The sequence below is a fragment of the Gracilinanus agilis genome, chromosome 3 (genome assembly GCF_016433145.1).
Source record: "Gracilinanus agilis isolate LMUSP501 chromosome 3, AgileGrace, whole genome shotgun sequence".
In the NCBI taxonomy this organism is placed as follows: Eukaryota; Metazoa; Chordata; class Mammalia; order Didelphimorphia; family Didelphidae; genus Gracilinanus; species Gracilinanus agilis.
Genome location: NC_058132.1, coordinates 360,607,503 through 360,624,487, shown reverse-complemented (window position 1 = coordinate 360,624,487; position 16,985 = coordinate 360,607,503). Strand labels below are relative to the sequence as shown.

The following is a 16,985-nucleotide window of genomic DNA, read 5'->3' as shown; positions in this document are numbered from 1 at the left end:
TCATTATGTTGTTGAAGACTCCAGAGATAGAGTCCTCAGTAATTCAAAACTGGCAGTCTGGGGGGGGGGGGGAGGGGTGTCAAGATGACAGAGAACATACACAGATCCAACTAATCTCTATAAAATTGCATTCCAGAAAAGCCAGGATATGACAAAAACTTTTGGGAAAAGCCAGAAAACGCATGTTAGAAACTAAGTATAGACCATTATCTCTCATAGTACTCCAAAAGAAAGTCAAAATGTGTATATGATTTAAATATAAAGGGTAATGCTATAAGTAAATTGGGGGGGACATAGAATTGTTTATTTGTCAGATCTGTGGAGAAAGGAAGAATTTATGACCAAATAAGAGATGGAAGAACATTCTCAGATATAAAATGAATAATTTTGACTTAATATATTAAACTATTTTTGTTCAAACAAAACCAAAGTAACCAAGATTAGAAGAGAAACAACAAACTGGGGAAAACATTTTATAGCAAATTTCTCTGATAAATGTCTCATTTCTCAAATATATAGAGAACTAAGTCAAATTTATAAAAAAAATATAAGCATTCCCCAATTGACAAATGGTCAAAGGATATGAATAAGAGATTTTCAGACGAACAAATCAAAACTATCATTAATTATATGAAAAAAATGTTCTAAATCACTCTTGATTAGAAAAATACGAATTAAAATAACTCTGAGGTACTATCCCACACCTATCAAATTAGCTATGATGACAGAAAAGGAAAATGAAAAAAGTGACACATATAAAAATATGTAAAGCAGCTCTTTGTGGTGGCAAAGAATTGGAAAGTAAGGGGATACCTCTCAAATGGGGAATGCCTGAGTAAGTTATAGTATATGATTATAATGGAATTGTGAGTGGGAAGAATTCAGAAAAACTTGGAAAGATTTACATAAACTGAAGCAAAGTGAAGTGAATAAAACAGAGAACATTGTGACAAGAATACTGTATGATGAACAACTCTGAATAACTTAGCTATTCTCAGCTATACAATGATCCAAAACTATCCCAAATGACTCCAGATTAAAAATGCCATTTGCTTCCAAAGAACTGATGGAGTTTGAATCTTCACCAAAGTGATCTTTTTTTCATTCTTCCTTAATTTTTTTGTTTCAAGTTTTCTTCTACTAAATGATTAATATGGGAAAATGTTTTACATGATTAAACTTATGAAGTCCACATCATATTGCTTACCACTTCATCAGGATGGGGTGGGGGAAGAGTAAGGGAAAGAATTTGAGACTCAAAATTCTTTTTAAAATGTTGGAAACTGTTTTTACATGTTAAGTGGGGGGGGATTAAATTAAATATTTAAAAACTGGCAGTGGAAGTAAAATGATGATGTACCTTGTGACTTCACTTTGGGTTTCACAGGGAATCTGGGAGGCAGAAGAGGTGATTAAGTTTTTTAGTCTACTTTCCCCATCAGCAAATGTTTTCTAGATGAGAGAAAAAGGCATGAAGTACACGCAACTCATATTTCCTAGCATGATTTATTGAAGGAATATCATCACAGACAGATAAGGCTGAAAGGCTAACGGTACAGGCACTACAGGTTCTTCCAGGAACTTCTGAGAATATTGTGTCTTGCTTTGGGTCTGTAGATCATGTTTCATGCCAGCCATGTGTGCCATTCAATGCCGGCATCCCCAGATCTGTTTGAGAGGCGCAGTAGCAAAAAAAAAAAAAAAAAAAAAAAAAAAAAAAAAGGTTTTAAAAGCAGAGTTTTTTCAGTCATCCCCTCTTCCTTCCTGATATTCATTTATTCCTGCCCTGCCCTTATTCTGAAACTTATCTGTATTTTGGTTTTCTGTTTTGAAGTTTAAAGTTTAATACTTTACAATTTCTCATCTTATTGGTGCCTCCGTCCCTGTGATCTCAGGGGTAGGAAACACGTCAGACCTGTCTGGGCAGGAACCTTTTACCTATCTATAAAAATCCTTAAGCAACTCTGATCTCCTGATGGCCAAGATTCTTTATCTAGCTACCAGGATCTGTCATGATCCCTAAACTGAGCAATTTGCCATGACTCTAATAGTACCTATGATGTCCTAAAGCATGGACCCAGGAGCACTAACTTATTGTGGACTGTTTCTTCCTTTCTCATTTTGGAGGCCCATCATGCCTTGATGTTCCTTGGTCACATCCTTGGTTATAAACTTTCACTCTTACCTCCCAGTTTTACTTTTGAGGTATTATTAATCCCAGCCCCCAATATGAGAAAAACCAACAGTTTATTCTATTTGGAGGCATCAATCCTAACCCAGTGTCAAGGTGGGTGATAAAATTTCCTAGTTAAGAAATCTTAATCTTGGCCCTTTGGTGAGTTGTTCAGTGATTTCCCTAAATTTGTGTCCCTTGTTCTATCTCAAAGCCATATGGTCTTTTTTTAAACATTCCAAATAAAAATGCCTATTGTTTTCAGCACTGATGGACTAATCTAATTTTCCTCTGAGCCTCCTTTTATTCCAGGAACAGACCCTGATAGATGGTTTCTCAACTTTTTTATGTTTTATACCTTATATGTTACCTCTGACGTGGTCTAGTGATACCTCATTAGCCTTTCTGTTTCCCAGAGATTATAGAGCAATAAGTGAAGGGAAGACAAAGGTTTATCTGTCATTTCTGTTCCTAAATCTATACTCTGAAATATTTGATGCAGCAAAAATAACAACAACAAAAACAAAAAAAAACACAAAGAAAAAGGAGGGAGAATCTGGCTCACCCCATAGTTGAATGAAATTCATAGTTCGCCATTTAGAGATGGTGGTCTGTTCTCTTGGTCTTCAGTTGATTTTAAGAGATTCTTATCAGTATAATCCCAGAGCTGAGGATAGTAAATAGCAACAAAGAAAAGAATAAGATGCCATTATGTTAATTCATAGCCTGAATTTCTGACTGAACTCAGTTTTCCTGAGCCAGGTTCCAGACTCTGAAATATGCTATCTAAATAGGCGTAGTTGAGTCACTCAGGGTATTTGATCAGTCCTTGTATACTGGCAAATCTCATCCCATGAAATGGATGAAGCTTTCGTCAGGGATATTCTTCCAGCATCTTGTAATTTCCTATACTTGCCAACTGATCTATCCCATAGATTCAATTTTCAATGAAGTGGGCCAAGACTCTAGGCTCTATTGGGGGAATAGAAGGTAATCCAGAAATCAGTACAGAGCCTAGGGTCTGGTTCATTGATTTATTAGCGAACTAAAGTTCACCTATTCATTGCTTTTAGTGAACTCCATGCACCAAAATCAGTGTCTCCTAGCACTGGATGCTTGTAAATAAGATATTTATGAAATGACTGCTTTTGATAAGAAATTGTGGAAGTATACTTTTCCCATATTACACTTTTGTATTTCCCTCACTGTGAATTCAGATATGTTGTGACATCTTTTTCTAGTTCAATCTGACTTTTAAAACATTTATTATTGCCAGTCAAATATTTACACCCTGACTACTCATAGGTGTATATGTTCCATAAGGGTTAAAAAGACTTTACTATCTGTGGAAGGAGAAAAACCCTCTTGTGGTTTGATTCTTATCTGCTAGGGCCAGATCTTAGAATTATAGGATCATCTTTCACAGATTATCTGGACCTAATTTCTTTTAGCCTTTTTTTTAGCCCTGACCTTTAGAAAAGGTCAGAATTTAGAATAAGCAATTTATACAGTATAACCTAGTATTATTTTTAAAGTATTATATTCAGGTGGTGATCAATCAAGCAGGTATGTATATAGAGAATCATAGATCTTGAGCTGGAAGGAATCTTAGAGGGCACTTAAGCTATCTTCTTCATTTTATATATAAGGAAACTGAAGCTTGGTGAGGTTAAATGACTTGTCTGGATCAATCAAATAGTATAAGTTAGAACAGGGATTTGAACTCAGGCCCCATGGGGACTCCTCTTTGGCAGGAAAGTTTGATGCTCTTTCCATTGAACCATGTTCCCTTCTTCCTTTGGATTTTATTTCTCTTTTATGGGAAATAAAATAACAAAGAATAAGATTTGGGAGAATTCTTCTATTGCCTTTGGCAGACTGTCTTCTCTATCTTTCCAAGGGATCTAAAATGGAAGAAGGTTCCTAGGTCATTTGCAGTGATGACATCAATTTTCATATCATGATAACAGTTATCACATTGTTCAATACTGTTGTTATGCCAACAACTTCATTGAAATACTATCTAACCAGCTTAATTTTTTATTTTGATTGCATTCTAATTTTCCTTGTTCTTGAGATCAGCCTGTTTTCAATAGAGGCTCGTTTGATTCTATTTCTTGTCTGCATACTTAAGTCTTCCAAATAATGTGGTAGAAGGTCTGAATGGATTTAGAATCAAACTGACCATTAACAAGCCACTACAAAACTACGGTACCTCCATCTGAAGGTGAGAGAGAAGTATAAATCCTCTTAGGTCACCAGTATAGGGAGAAAGTATTTGAATCAGTAAGCTTATCTCATGATGTATACACTTGTGAAATCTACGGAGCTTTTACTTGAATGAATCTGAAACTTTATAATAAAAATCATTTTCTTAATTATGCTAAGATATCTATGTAATTTACATTAACATGGGGGCATTTTTTTCATAGAACATTCATGAAGTTTATTCTTTTCTCACAACTAGTAATTCCCTCCCCAATCCCCTGACACTCTTCATGTGTATGGAGTCAGAGAAGACAGATTATTTCTGACTTCTCAAAGTCGCTTATACTTTTAAATTGCTGAATAAATACTTTCTCCAAGCCAAATTAACCTTTGAATACCAGCGTATTCACATTTAAGCATTAGATACACAGGAGCACAAAACAGATTTTACTGTACTAAAATTTGCCAAAGGAATGGTAACATCTCCTTCAGACAAATATTTCCACTATGGGATGCTCCACTAGGTGAGTAACTACCATCTCTTGTAAGCCCACATCAGCATTAATGATTTCTGCATCTGTGAAATTAAGCTTAAAAATCATTAGGTCTTTTAGAGATCTTCCTATTTGACATAAATTACTGGGAAAATTAGTAAAACGGGGAGAAATTAGATTTAGAGCAACATCTTATACCATATACTACAAAACCTCAAAATTGATAAATGACTAGAATATTAAAGACTATGCCATTAAAAATACTGAAGGGAATCAGGCAGGTATATTTCAGTTATAGCTAAGGGGAGAATTCTAAATCAAGTGTGAGAGCTAGAGATAATAAAATAGATAATTTTAGTTTTATGATATTGAAAAAGCTTTTGGACAAACAATATTAATGCAAGCAAGATAAGATGAAACGTGGTCAATTAGGGGAAAAACTTAACAACAAACATCTCTGATAAAAGTCTGATATCTATTTGTTAATGGATAGATGGTCAAAGGATATGACTAAAAAAATTTTCACAATTAGAAAAGCAAATGATTATCCTTCTTCTGAGAGACTGATCCAAATCAATAATAATAAATGCATATCAGAACATTTCTGAGGTTATACCTTATAACTACCAAATCAGCAAAGATGACAAAAGTTGGAAATAAAAATAGATAACCATTATATAGTGCTTTTAAATTTACAAAGTGCTATAAAAATATTATCTCATTTTGTCCACATAGAAAACCTGGTGCTATTATTATTCCTGTTTTACATATGAGGAAACTGAGGCATGCAGCTATTAAGTGTAAGGTTCAAGGTATGAACTAATCATGAAAGTATTAAAGATGCATTCAAAAGCTGACTCTTATGAGCAATATATGCTCATGTACCAGACTTGGGGATGTATTTCTAATATTTCACTTAATTTATTTCTGGATCCTTGAACTGAATTGGAATTCAAACTTTGTGGTATTCTGACCCCTCCCCATGCCTGCAGTCCAAAGGTCAAATGAACCTCTGGGCTGAACGCTGGTTTCTACATTGTCCTAGCCTCCATCTTTTTGATCTTGTGGTTGTTTACTGAGCTGATGTTAAATTATCTACCACGTCACATGTTTGATTAACTGTCTCCCATTCCCTTTCCTTGGAACTTCAATAAAAACTATATTCACGTGTGGCTCGCTCTCTCATACCATCAGAGGAGCAATCCATGGACTGAATGCTATGCTGTTGACTCCTACGTCTCTGGGTCTTTTTTCTCCCCTTATTTCCTTTCTCCTTTAATCTTTAAAGCCTTCCCTTCATTTTCCCTCAGTCCTCAGCTTCCCTTTCAGGTGGACATCCACAAAAGAATATTTTGTAACTGCTAGTCAGCTCCATTAAGTGTCTTCCTCTTGGTCACATAGTAGGTTTTTAACTCAGGTCTTTATGACTTTAGATGCATTCCTTTATATACTGAGAAATCTAGCTGAAATATTGGAGGAATTATGGAAAAACACACTGATATAGTTTCTGGAGTTATGAATTAGTTCAACAACTCTTTACAATTCTATGGAATGCCTCTAAGTAAAAGACTAAAATATCAATGTCCTCTGACTCAGAAATCCCATTGTTAGGCATAAACCTCAGAGAAGACAATGATTAAAAAGAAAGGCTCCATAAATATGAAAATATTTACAGTAGCACTTTTTATAATATTAAAGACTTTTAAAAAGTTAAATTCTCATTGACAGGGGAATGACTAAATAAAAAATGGCACTTGGATATAATTTTAAAAAATAAATGTTCTGTAAGAAACAATGAATATAAAGAATTACAAAAGGCATAAGAAAACTTAGATGAACATTAATAGATTCAGAACCAGGAAATCAAAATATACAATGAAATAATGTAAAAGAAAAAAACTGAATCAAAATGCTGTGAAACTATAATAATCAATCTTGGCCCCAAAGAGGGGATATGAGAATGTATGTCTGCCTTTTTTGCAGATGTAGGGAACAAAGGGTATAAAATATTGCATATAATGTTAGACTTGGTGAATATGTTGGTTAATTTTGATGAACTGTTTTTTTAAAACTTTTTTTTATTCTTTATTACAAGGGATGAGGAGGGCATATTAGGAAATAAAGCTGACATAAAATAAAAAGTGATCAATAATTTTTACAAGTCTCATTAATTTTCTAATAGAAGTCTAAGGCAGGGGCCATTATTTCTTGATTTGGGGTTGTTGGTACCACATCATACTGTTTGAGCCACTCGACAAGCAAGGCCTGACGATGGGTTTCTCCTGAATACAAGTCTAGCATGCTTTTCATTAAGTTAGAGTTGAGTAATAGGAATGAAGTCTATTTTGTCAAAAGCTTTTTCTGCATGTATTTATATAATCATATGATTTTTGTTACTTTTTGTTGATGTGATTAATTATGTTAATACTTTTCCTTATACTAAACTAGTTTTGCATACTTAGTATAAATCTTCCTTGGTCATAATGGATAGTCTTTGTGATATATTGTTGTCGTACGTTGGCTAATATTTTATTTAGGATTTTTACATCTATGTTCATTAATGAAACTAGAATGCTTTCTCTGTTTTTAGCTCTTCCTTGTTGAGGTGTCAGTACCCTATTTGTTTCATAAAAGGAGTTTGACAGGACTTCTTTACCAATTGTTCTAAATAATTTATTTCACATAGGAATTAGATGATCTTCAGATATTTGGTAAAATTCACTTGTAAATCAATCTGGTCCTGATGCTTTTTTTCTTAGAAAGTTCACTTATGGAGTGTTCTTTTTCTTTTTCTAGACTATGTCTACTTAAAATAACCTATTTCCTCCTTTGTTAGTTTAGGCAACTAATATTTTTGTAAGTATTCTTCCATTTCACTTAAATTGCAAAATTTGTTGGCATATAATTGGGCAAAATAACTCCTAATAATAATGGATTTGATTTCATCTTCATTAGTGATTAATTCACCTGTTTCATTTTTTATTTTAGTGATTTAGTTTTTCTTCTCTCTTCAAAAAAAATCATATTAACCAATGGTTTATCTATTTTGGTTTTTCTTTAACAAAACGAACTCAGTTTTATATATTAAATCAATGGTTTTCTTATATTCATTTTGATTAATCCTACCTTTAATTTTTAGGATTTTGAATTTGGTATTTAATTGGGGATTTTTAACTTTTTCTTTTTCTAGTTTTTTAAAATTGTATACTCAATTCACTGATCTGTTCTTTCTCTGATTCGCTGATATACACACTTAGAGATGTAGAATTTCCTCTAATTACTGCTTTTGCTGTATCCCATAGGTTTTGGTATGCCATCTCATTATTATAATTTTCTTTAATAAATTATTTGTTGTTTCGAGGACTTGTACTTTACCCCACTCATTCCTTAAATTATTTAATTTCCAATTAATTTTATTCTGTTTCTACAGTCCTTTATTGAATGTAATTTTATTGCATTATGATCCCCAAATGATGTATTTAATTTTTTTCATTTAATTATAAAATTTTTGTGTCTTTACATATGCTCAATTTTTGTAAAGGAACCAATGTACCTCTGAGAAAAAGGAATATACCTTTCTATTCCTGTTCAGTACTCTCCAGATATGTCATATCTAATAAAAGCTAAGAGTTTCTTTATCTCCTTGATTTTTTCTTATTTAGTTTTTGGTTAGATTTGTCTAGTTCTAAGAGGGGAAGGTTAAAAATCCCACACTATTATAATTTTGATATCTATTTACACCTATAACTGCTTTAGTTTTTCCTTTAAAAATTGGGATGCTATAACATTTGGTGTATATAGATTTAGTAATGATAATTTGATCATGGCAAATTCCTAGTTTTCTCCACAAAGATAATCTGCACTGTGAATGAGCCCCATGAGTTTTATGACACTTGGAGTCCTACTACTATAAACTATTTTAGCAAAACAAACAAACAAAACCCTTTGACACTGTGAATACGCCATTCACTCTGAAGTCAGAAAGTGTAACATTTGGAAATCCCTGCAGCTGGGTTTGGATTGTGGCTTTGCTTTCCACAATAATGAAAAAAAAAACAATAGATTGAATTGGCTTGCATCAAACTCATATAATACTTTAAATACTTCATTGAACATGGTTCATATAACTTATATGGTATTTTACCATCATAAAACTTTGTTTATATATACATATATAAATCATTATCATATTTGTACCTCAAAATATCCTAAAAATTAGGTAGCAAAAGTCTTATTATCCCATTTAGATATGCTAAGTAATTAATTCAAGGTAAAAAACTAAAAAAAATGCCAGGGCAGATTGTGCAACCAATTCTGAATTTAAATTGAATGTTCTATTATAGTACAACCTTATTTTACACAAACTCAACACATATGAATTCAGGTATACACAACTGGCAACTGAAAAATAAAGATAGAGAAAAAATAAATAAAAGTATTTTAGCTACATGCTTAAAGAATTAGGATTATATTGCTAACATTAGATTTTTGGGCATTATGTTCTACTTTTAAACTTTTTATCCTGTGACTGGATTTCAAATTCTTGTGATCAATTATTAAATGAATTACATTTTCAGATTTTAAACTCTGCATATTATTTCTTTTTATATATATTTGAAGTTTGTGTATATGAAGATTCAACTTAAGTTGAATATGAAGTATACAGACTTAAACTGATTTGTATCAGAATTCTATCTTAAGCTGGCTGCTTTCCAATTAAATTATTATTTAAAATTTAACAATCTCAAGCATTCTAAATCAGAGCATTCAAAATTACCTCCCAGTTGATACACCAAATACACTATTAGTTCATCCAACTGAGATATTGTCCATACCATTGTGTTTATTTTATACATATTGGAGTTCATTTGGCTTTAGCAATAGTGTATCTTGGTAGATTGTACCAAATGACTTACGTTGACACAGGTTTTTCTTCCAGAATAGAAGTATACATTTATAGAGATAAGTAGGTAATGCAGTAGTTAGAGCACTGGACTTGGAAGTAGTAAGACCTGGATTCAAAAATCTCAGCTTAGAACCAGAGAGCAAAGTAGAAATAGAAATAATTCACTGGCTACCTTCTGAAAGAAGCCCCAGTAGAAAACTCCCTGGAATATTGTAGCCCAACTCTCGGACTTCCATTTCAAAAGAAAATACTGCAAGCTTCCAGAAAGAATTCAGGTACCAAGGAGTCATGGTCAGAATCATAGAAGATGTAGCCACTACTCTGAAGAAGTGGAAAACTTAGAACACAACATTCTAAAAGGTAAAAGATCTAAGCGTTTAGCCAAGAATAACTTACCCTGTAAAAACTAACTATAATTCTACAGTGGCACCAAGACTTTTAATAGAGGACAGCTAAATATTTCTGATTAAAAGACCAGAACTGTTGTAGGATCTTTGAAATACAAACACAAGCATCAAGAGAAACATAAAAAATATAAAAACATGAGCAAAGTATAAGGGACTAAACTAGAATAAACTACAATCTAATATAATATTATAATAATTATAATAATATAAATCTACAACCTAATATAATATTTTATATGTATATATACATATATATATAACATCAGAATGCTATTATCAGAGGTCAGGGGAAGACTCTAGAGAGAGGGCTTAGGGGTGAAACTATTATATTGTGGTTGTTTTAGCTCTTTCTGTTTCCCTTCATTTTATTTTATTTTAAAAATTAATGTTTGTTATATTAAAACTCTCAGGTGTCTCCTATCCAGTTTCCCCTCCTCATGCTAGTGTAAGCATCATTTAACAAAAAGATTTATGTATATAAAAAACAGTCTTGCTATTCTATTATATCAGTTCTTTTTCTGGAGGTAGACATACACAAGTCATATTCTGTTATATTTTAATGATCTTTAAAGAATAGAAAGGGAGGGCAAGAAGAATACAAAAGGGGTGAGGAGGGAGAGAAAGGATAGGGAACATTATCTCACATAATTGGAATATACATGTAGAAGCTATAAACAAGGGCATAAAACAAAGACACATAAACATGAACTGGTTCACTCTCATCCTCATCTGACAGTAAATCACACATTATGCCCAGTTCTTTGAGATCAGACAGAGCAATAAAACCCTCCTCATTTCAGGGACTTGGCCTTTCAAAAGAAGGAAATACATTTGTGTCTCATACAGCACTTAAGTCAAATCAATACAGGGTTTTAGTGAATTTATGTGTCCCATAATCTCTATCAGTGCACCAGTGGCATGGAGGGAAGGAGTGCTCTCATGAACACATTCTGGATACAAATATCCAACTTCTTTAAAATCTCAGTTCCCAATTCCACAGTCCAATAGTGAAGCTTATCTAGAAGACCATCATCATGAAATCCAATAGTGACATCAAAGTCTAATTTATTATTTATTATCTATAATAATCTGTTCTGCATCCACCAAATTTCTGTTAAAAAGAGATAAGATCATTACTGATTCCTTGATTCCCTGTTGAAGATAGTTATTTATTTATTCATTATTATAACGAATCTCTTGGAACAAGAATTTTATTTTATTTTTTTCCCTTTATTCCATTTTCCTTTCTTGGAAGGTTGCACCAAGAGAAAAAAAGGAGATAAAATGGAGTGGAATAATTCTGCTTAGATCAGACTCTAATTCCAGATAGGTTAGAAGCTTCTAGCTCAAAGATTCACATTTCTTTTTTATGAGTCTTTTTTTCTTGGGTGATTCCCCTTCTTGCCCAAGAATTCGTTAGGGGAAAGTGGGTGACGCTATAGATATAGCCTCAGACCTGAAGTCAATGAGTTCAAATTGGCCTCAGACATACATTAGCTATGTGATTCTGGGCAACTCATTTAACCTCTGTTTGCCCAGGGTTTTCCTCAGTTTGTTTTTTTTAAATTTTGTAAAATGGGGATAATAATAGTACCTACTTCTCAATGTGTTGTGAAGATCAAACGAGATAGTGATTGCATAGCACAGGGGTCAGCAATGTATGGCTCTCGAGCCGTATCTGGCTCTTTTGAGGGCCAGATATAGCTCTTTCTGCAGGAGCCATGAAGTCAATTTTTTTTCAGGCTCTGTTACAGGAGTGCGCACTGTGAGCACTGTACGGCTCTCACGAAATTACATTTTAAAAAATGTGGCGTTTATGGCTCTCATGGCCAAAAAGGTTGCCGACCCCTGGTTAGCACAGTCCTTGACACATACAAAGCACATTTAAATGTTAGCTATTCTTATTATTTGTCATAAACAGAGACATATATACAGGTAAGAAAAAAGTCACTTATGACAAAACACATATTCGTCTTTCTGGGAACTGAACCAACTGAGAAGAGAGGACATTACTAAACTATCAAATAACACTAGTGGATTTTCTTCTAGGTTTTGCATGAGTGCCAAGCTCTTCAGCAAAAAAAAAAAAAAAGAGAGAGAGAGAATGGATTCATCAAAGTTCGTAATACAATGGGAGAATACTCTGCATGAGCATTGAGTTACACTTTTGTAGGAGCCAGAGAAAATCATCTTATACAGCCTATCAGTGTTTCCATGTTTTGTGTCCAAGAACAATGGCCAGTCTCCCTTCTTCACTTGGTTTGAGGTATCTCATTAGAGATCTCCTACCAAGAGAGGTGATCGCTTTTCCTTAGAGGGAAAAAAATCCATTTTACCAACTCTTAAATCAGAGAATCTAGCTCTTTAATCCATTTCTAGGGCCCATAGGATCTAGCAGGATAGACAAAAGGCTTCTGACCATGCAAAGAGCCCTTCTAATCCCCTAGCAGTCCCTATAATAATTTGTTTTCAATGAGATCCAATGAGAATAGACATGGAGTTTTTGTTGAGACGGTATCTCCTTAGAAACGAACCCTCTGATTTTTTAATTGGTGTCATTGATTTTTTTTCCCCTTTAAAGAAAGGTGATTTCTCTTGATGAACTCATAAGCTCCAATAAGTCTAATTTCCATCTTTATGTAGAACTCTCAAATCTGTATACGAAGTCCTTGGCTCTTTCTTGAGCTCCAGGCCCTGTAATAAGAAGTATTTTCCAGAATTATGCCTATTCAGATAACCAATAAAGAAATGGGAATCTTCATATGAATTCTAGCCATTTAGAAGATCATTAGCTACCAAGGGGCAACTGCTATATTCTCAGAATATTCTCACTTGAAATCTACCAATTCCTGAGAATCACCTCCCAAATATCTTCTCTTGTACATGCCTCATTTTAAAGAACAGCTATTGAAAATTTTTATGGAATTCATGAGTTTAAAAATAAATGCAAACCAAGAATAAAAGGGATTCTCATTACTGGACTCGGCCTTGTCTTTCCCTTTAAGTAGTGAATTAGCACAACAATCACTTCTAGTACCATTTTATTTTTTGTGTGGTTTCACAAAGTATTTAAGGAACAGGAGAGTTGATTAAGCTTTCCTAACTACTTTCTCTACTATTTAGTAACAAATTCTTTCTGAAAGGATGGCTTCAGGGTAAGCTAGCAACCATATGGAAGACAGTTTCCAGACAAAACTTGCATATGCTAGCAAGATTTTTTTTTTTCAATCAGTTGAATTCTGAAGGTGAAAGAAATAGGCAATGCAGGTTCTTTCACATGCTTCTAGAATAAATGTGTTTTGTTTCACATCTATAGATTGAGTCTTATGCCAACCATTTGTGCCATGCAATGTCAGCTTCCCAAGACCAGTTTGTATGGTGATGTTATCGTTGTTTGGCTGTTACAGTTGTGTCTGACTCTCTGTGACTTCATTTGGGGTTTTCTTGGCAGAGATACTAGAGTGGTTTGTAATTCCCTTCTCCAGCTCATTTACTTGCTGAAGAACTGAGGCAAATAAGATTAAATGACTTGCTTAAAGGCATATAGCTATTAAGTATCTGAGACTGAATTTGAACTCATGAAGAAATCTTTCTGTTTCCAAGCTTAACATTCCATCCTCTGCACCACCTAGCTGCCCATTTGTGTAATAGAGCAGCACAAAAGATGACTTCCCAATTTTCCTGATATGTACAGAATAAGTGCCATTTCTAATGTGGTCTGGCAGAATTACACTCACTGGTTTTCTTCATTTCCAAGGATCCTAGGGCTTAGTTGTGAGATGTTAACTATTTCATCCACTCCCAGATCTATATTTTAGAACCTGTAAATATTAGCTTAGGGGCAAAGGAGGGTGAAAGAAAGGGAGATGGAGATCTGGCTTATCTCATGGCTGGTTTTGCCCGCCATGTCATGACCATACTCAAAAAACTCCAGTGGTTCTTTGCTAACTCTGGGAACAAATACACACCCTCTCTGTTTGGCCTTTAAAGTCTTGTAATCTTATTTTAACCTACTTTTTTTAGTATTATTACACAATATTCAGTGCCCCACAGTCTAAGGTTCAGCTATAATTGGCTTTTTTACTGTGTTCTCATTTGATTGGAAAATGTATTACCTAGAAACAACTAGGTGGCTAGAGTGCTAGACCTGGATTCAGGAAGACCGGAATTCAAATATAGCATCTGGCACTTACTCAAGTTTGCTAGCTGTGTAATGCTGAGAAAGTCACTTCACCCCTCTCCACCTCAATTTCCTAATCTGCAAAATAGGAATAACTATAGCACTTTACCTCCTAGTTAAATGTGAGGATAAAACGAGATATCGTAAAGCGCTTTGTCTGCCTTAAAATGCTAGCTAGAGCTGCTGGTAGTGATATCCCTGTTGTTGCTGTGGTTTTTATTTTTCAGCACATTGAGAAAGAAGCCTGCTTTCAGGGCCTTGGGTTGGGATTTACAAAATATTCTTATCTGGGTACTCCCAGAGCTATCAGGAGCAAATAACAAGAAGGAAAGGAACATAGACATCATTCATTGCGTACATCCACAGCCTGAGTTTCTGCCTTGACTTTTAACTCTCTTGAACCACTTTCTAGAATGGCATTATCTACATAAATGCAGTGAACAGGTAGTCACCAGAAATCTGGTTCAGTACTTCATATATTGGGGTTTCTGACATCCAGCAGATGGATCAGGAAACAAGTACAAGCAATTACAGAAAGCAACCAGGACTTCTAAAAGAATGTTCATGCTAGGATGAATCCTGCTGCTGTCACATTGCAAGTCTCAGACTCTGTCCAGCTTCACTTCTTTTAGTTGGGGAGAAAAAAATCATATTTCAGAAGACAACTGATAAAAGAGTGAGAAGCAGGCGTGTGATATTTCTGAATGCAAGACCTGGTCTACTGAAAGGATTTATAGATAGGACATATCCAAGAAAGATTAGAAATTTTTCTAGGAATTTTTTGTGTGTTTTATACCATTAGAGGCACTATGTAATTTGTTGTTCAATTATTCAGTTGTGTCTGAGTCTGTGACCCTGTGGACCACATTATCCATGTGGTGTTCTTGGCAAAAATAGTGGATCATTTTGCCATTTTCTTCTTCAGTGAATCAAGGCAAACAGAGTTTAAGTGACTTACCCACGGTCACACAGCTAGAAAGTGTCTGAGGCCATATTTGAATTCAGGTCTTTCAGAATCTAGACCCAGTGCTCTTATCTCCTAAGCCACCTGGCTGCCTCCTATGTAACAATAATAGGCAACAATAAAAAAAAATGTTGAAGTCTACTACTTCCATTAAGGTATGTGAGATTCTAATTTTAAATAAATTTTCATTAAAAGATAGCAGAGGGAGTTAGAAGAGGATGGACTTTCTCTGACCTGTAAATGAATTCAGCTTGAGCCTCCATAGGTACAACAAGAAAATTCACACTTATTTTTCCACCCTTTGGACTTTGTGACTCAAGGATGGGACAGGCAAGAAAGGAGAGGAGAGTGTGATTCCCTTCCTAAGAAGCAAAGGAAGAAAAATACACAAGGAACAAAAGTTCCAGAAGTAAAAATGGATCCAGAGGCAAACTCTCACTCATCTGACTACTTTTTTCTACTCTTACTGAAAGTATCCACCCTTGTACTCAAACTGAAACTGCTCTCTTCGTTGCTCAATCCATTGGTCTTTTCTCAGACCTCATCCTTCTCAATTCTATGAAATTTTGTATCATTCCCTCATCCTCTATGCTCTCTAGGTATTTTTTTTTCTAATGCGCCCTCTTAGGCTTCTTACTGATTTGATTACTTCTTCTCATTGGGCTTGCCTGCATCACCATAATCATCCATGTCTCTTCCTTTATTAAAGGATGTGTCACAAATTTTGTCTTGGATCCTCTTCTCTCTCTAAACTTGGATCTCTCCTCTTTTCCCTCTCTCCTCTCCTCTCTCCTGCTCTCTCTCATCAACTCAAATCATTTCAATTATTTATTCAGATAACCCCCAAATCTACATATACAGGTCTCAGCTTTACTGAGGAATCATCCCACATTGCCCACTGCATTTTGGACAGCTCCATCTAAATAGTCATCTCAAACTCAACATTTCCAAAACTCATTATGTTTCCCACTAAACCTATCTCTCTCTTCTAAACTTCTCATTTCTATTTGAGTGCATCACCACCATCCTTTCAGTTCTACACAAAGTTTGCAACTAGTGAACTATCAACTCTTTCCTCTCTCCACACCTCTATCCAAATCTCATTATTACCTCTTCAAAATCCCTCACATCCTTCCCCTTCTTTCCATGTACACAAGCTCTTATATTTGTTTGGTCCTTTATCATTTTGTTAAACCCTTACCTTCCATCTTAGAATCAATACTATGTATTGGTTCCAAGGCATAAGAATGGTAAGGGCTAGGTGATGGAAGTTAAGTGACTTGCCCAGTGCCACAGTGTCTTATCAAGGTTCTTCGTAAAATGTGGCACTCAGGACTGAAAAGATGTGGCCAGACCAGGTGTCTAGTTATTCCTGGTCCTGGAAGTCAAAGCTCTCTTCATGCTACCCAAGATCCTTTTAGACATTTTGGCTATCATTTGTTGTTGTCTCGTAGAAAGCTTTCTTTCCACCAAACCCCATCACTACACTCATACCTCTTTTGAGACAAACTACTGACTAAACATTCTTCTCTCAGATTAGTATCATAAAGCCATTTTTAAAGCAGCTTAACACTTTGTATGTATTCCTATTAAATTTCATCTTATTATATTCATTCTACTGTTATAGCTTGTCAAAAACATTTTGAATCCTGA

At 34.6% G+C, this 16,985-nt stretch overlaps 1 protein-coding gene across 1 annotated transcript in view; it reads right to left on the bottom strand.

Annotated features, from left to right (window-relative positions):
• Positions 1 to 4,869: 4,869 nt before the first annotated feature.
• MYH15 (myosin heavy chain 15) overlaps positions 4,870 to 16,985 on the bottom strand; it is a 163,626-nt gene continuing 151,510 nt past the window's right edge. The window contains 2 exon segments of the mRNA XM_044669192.1: positions 4,870 to 4,958; positions 10,033 to 10,102. Coding sequence (XP_044525127.1) covers positions 4,870 to 4,958; positions 10,033 to 10,102 — 159 coding nt within the window.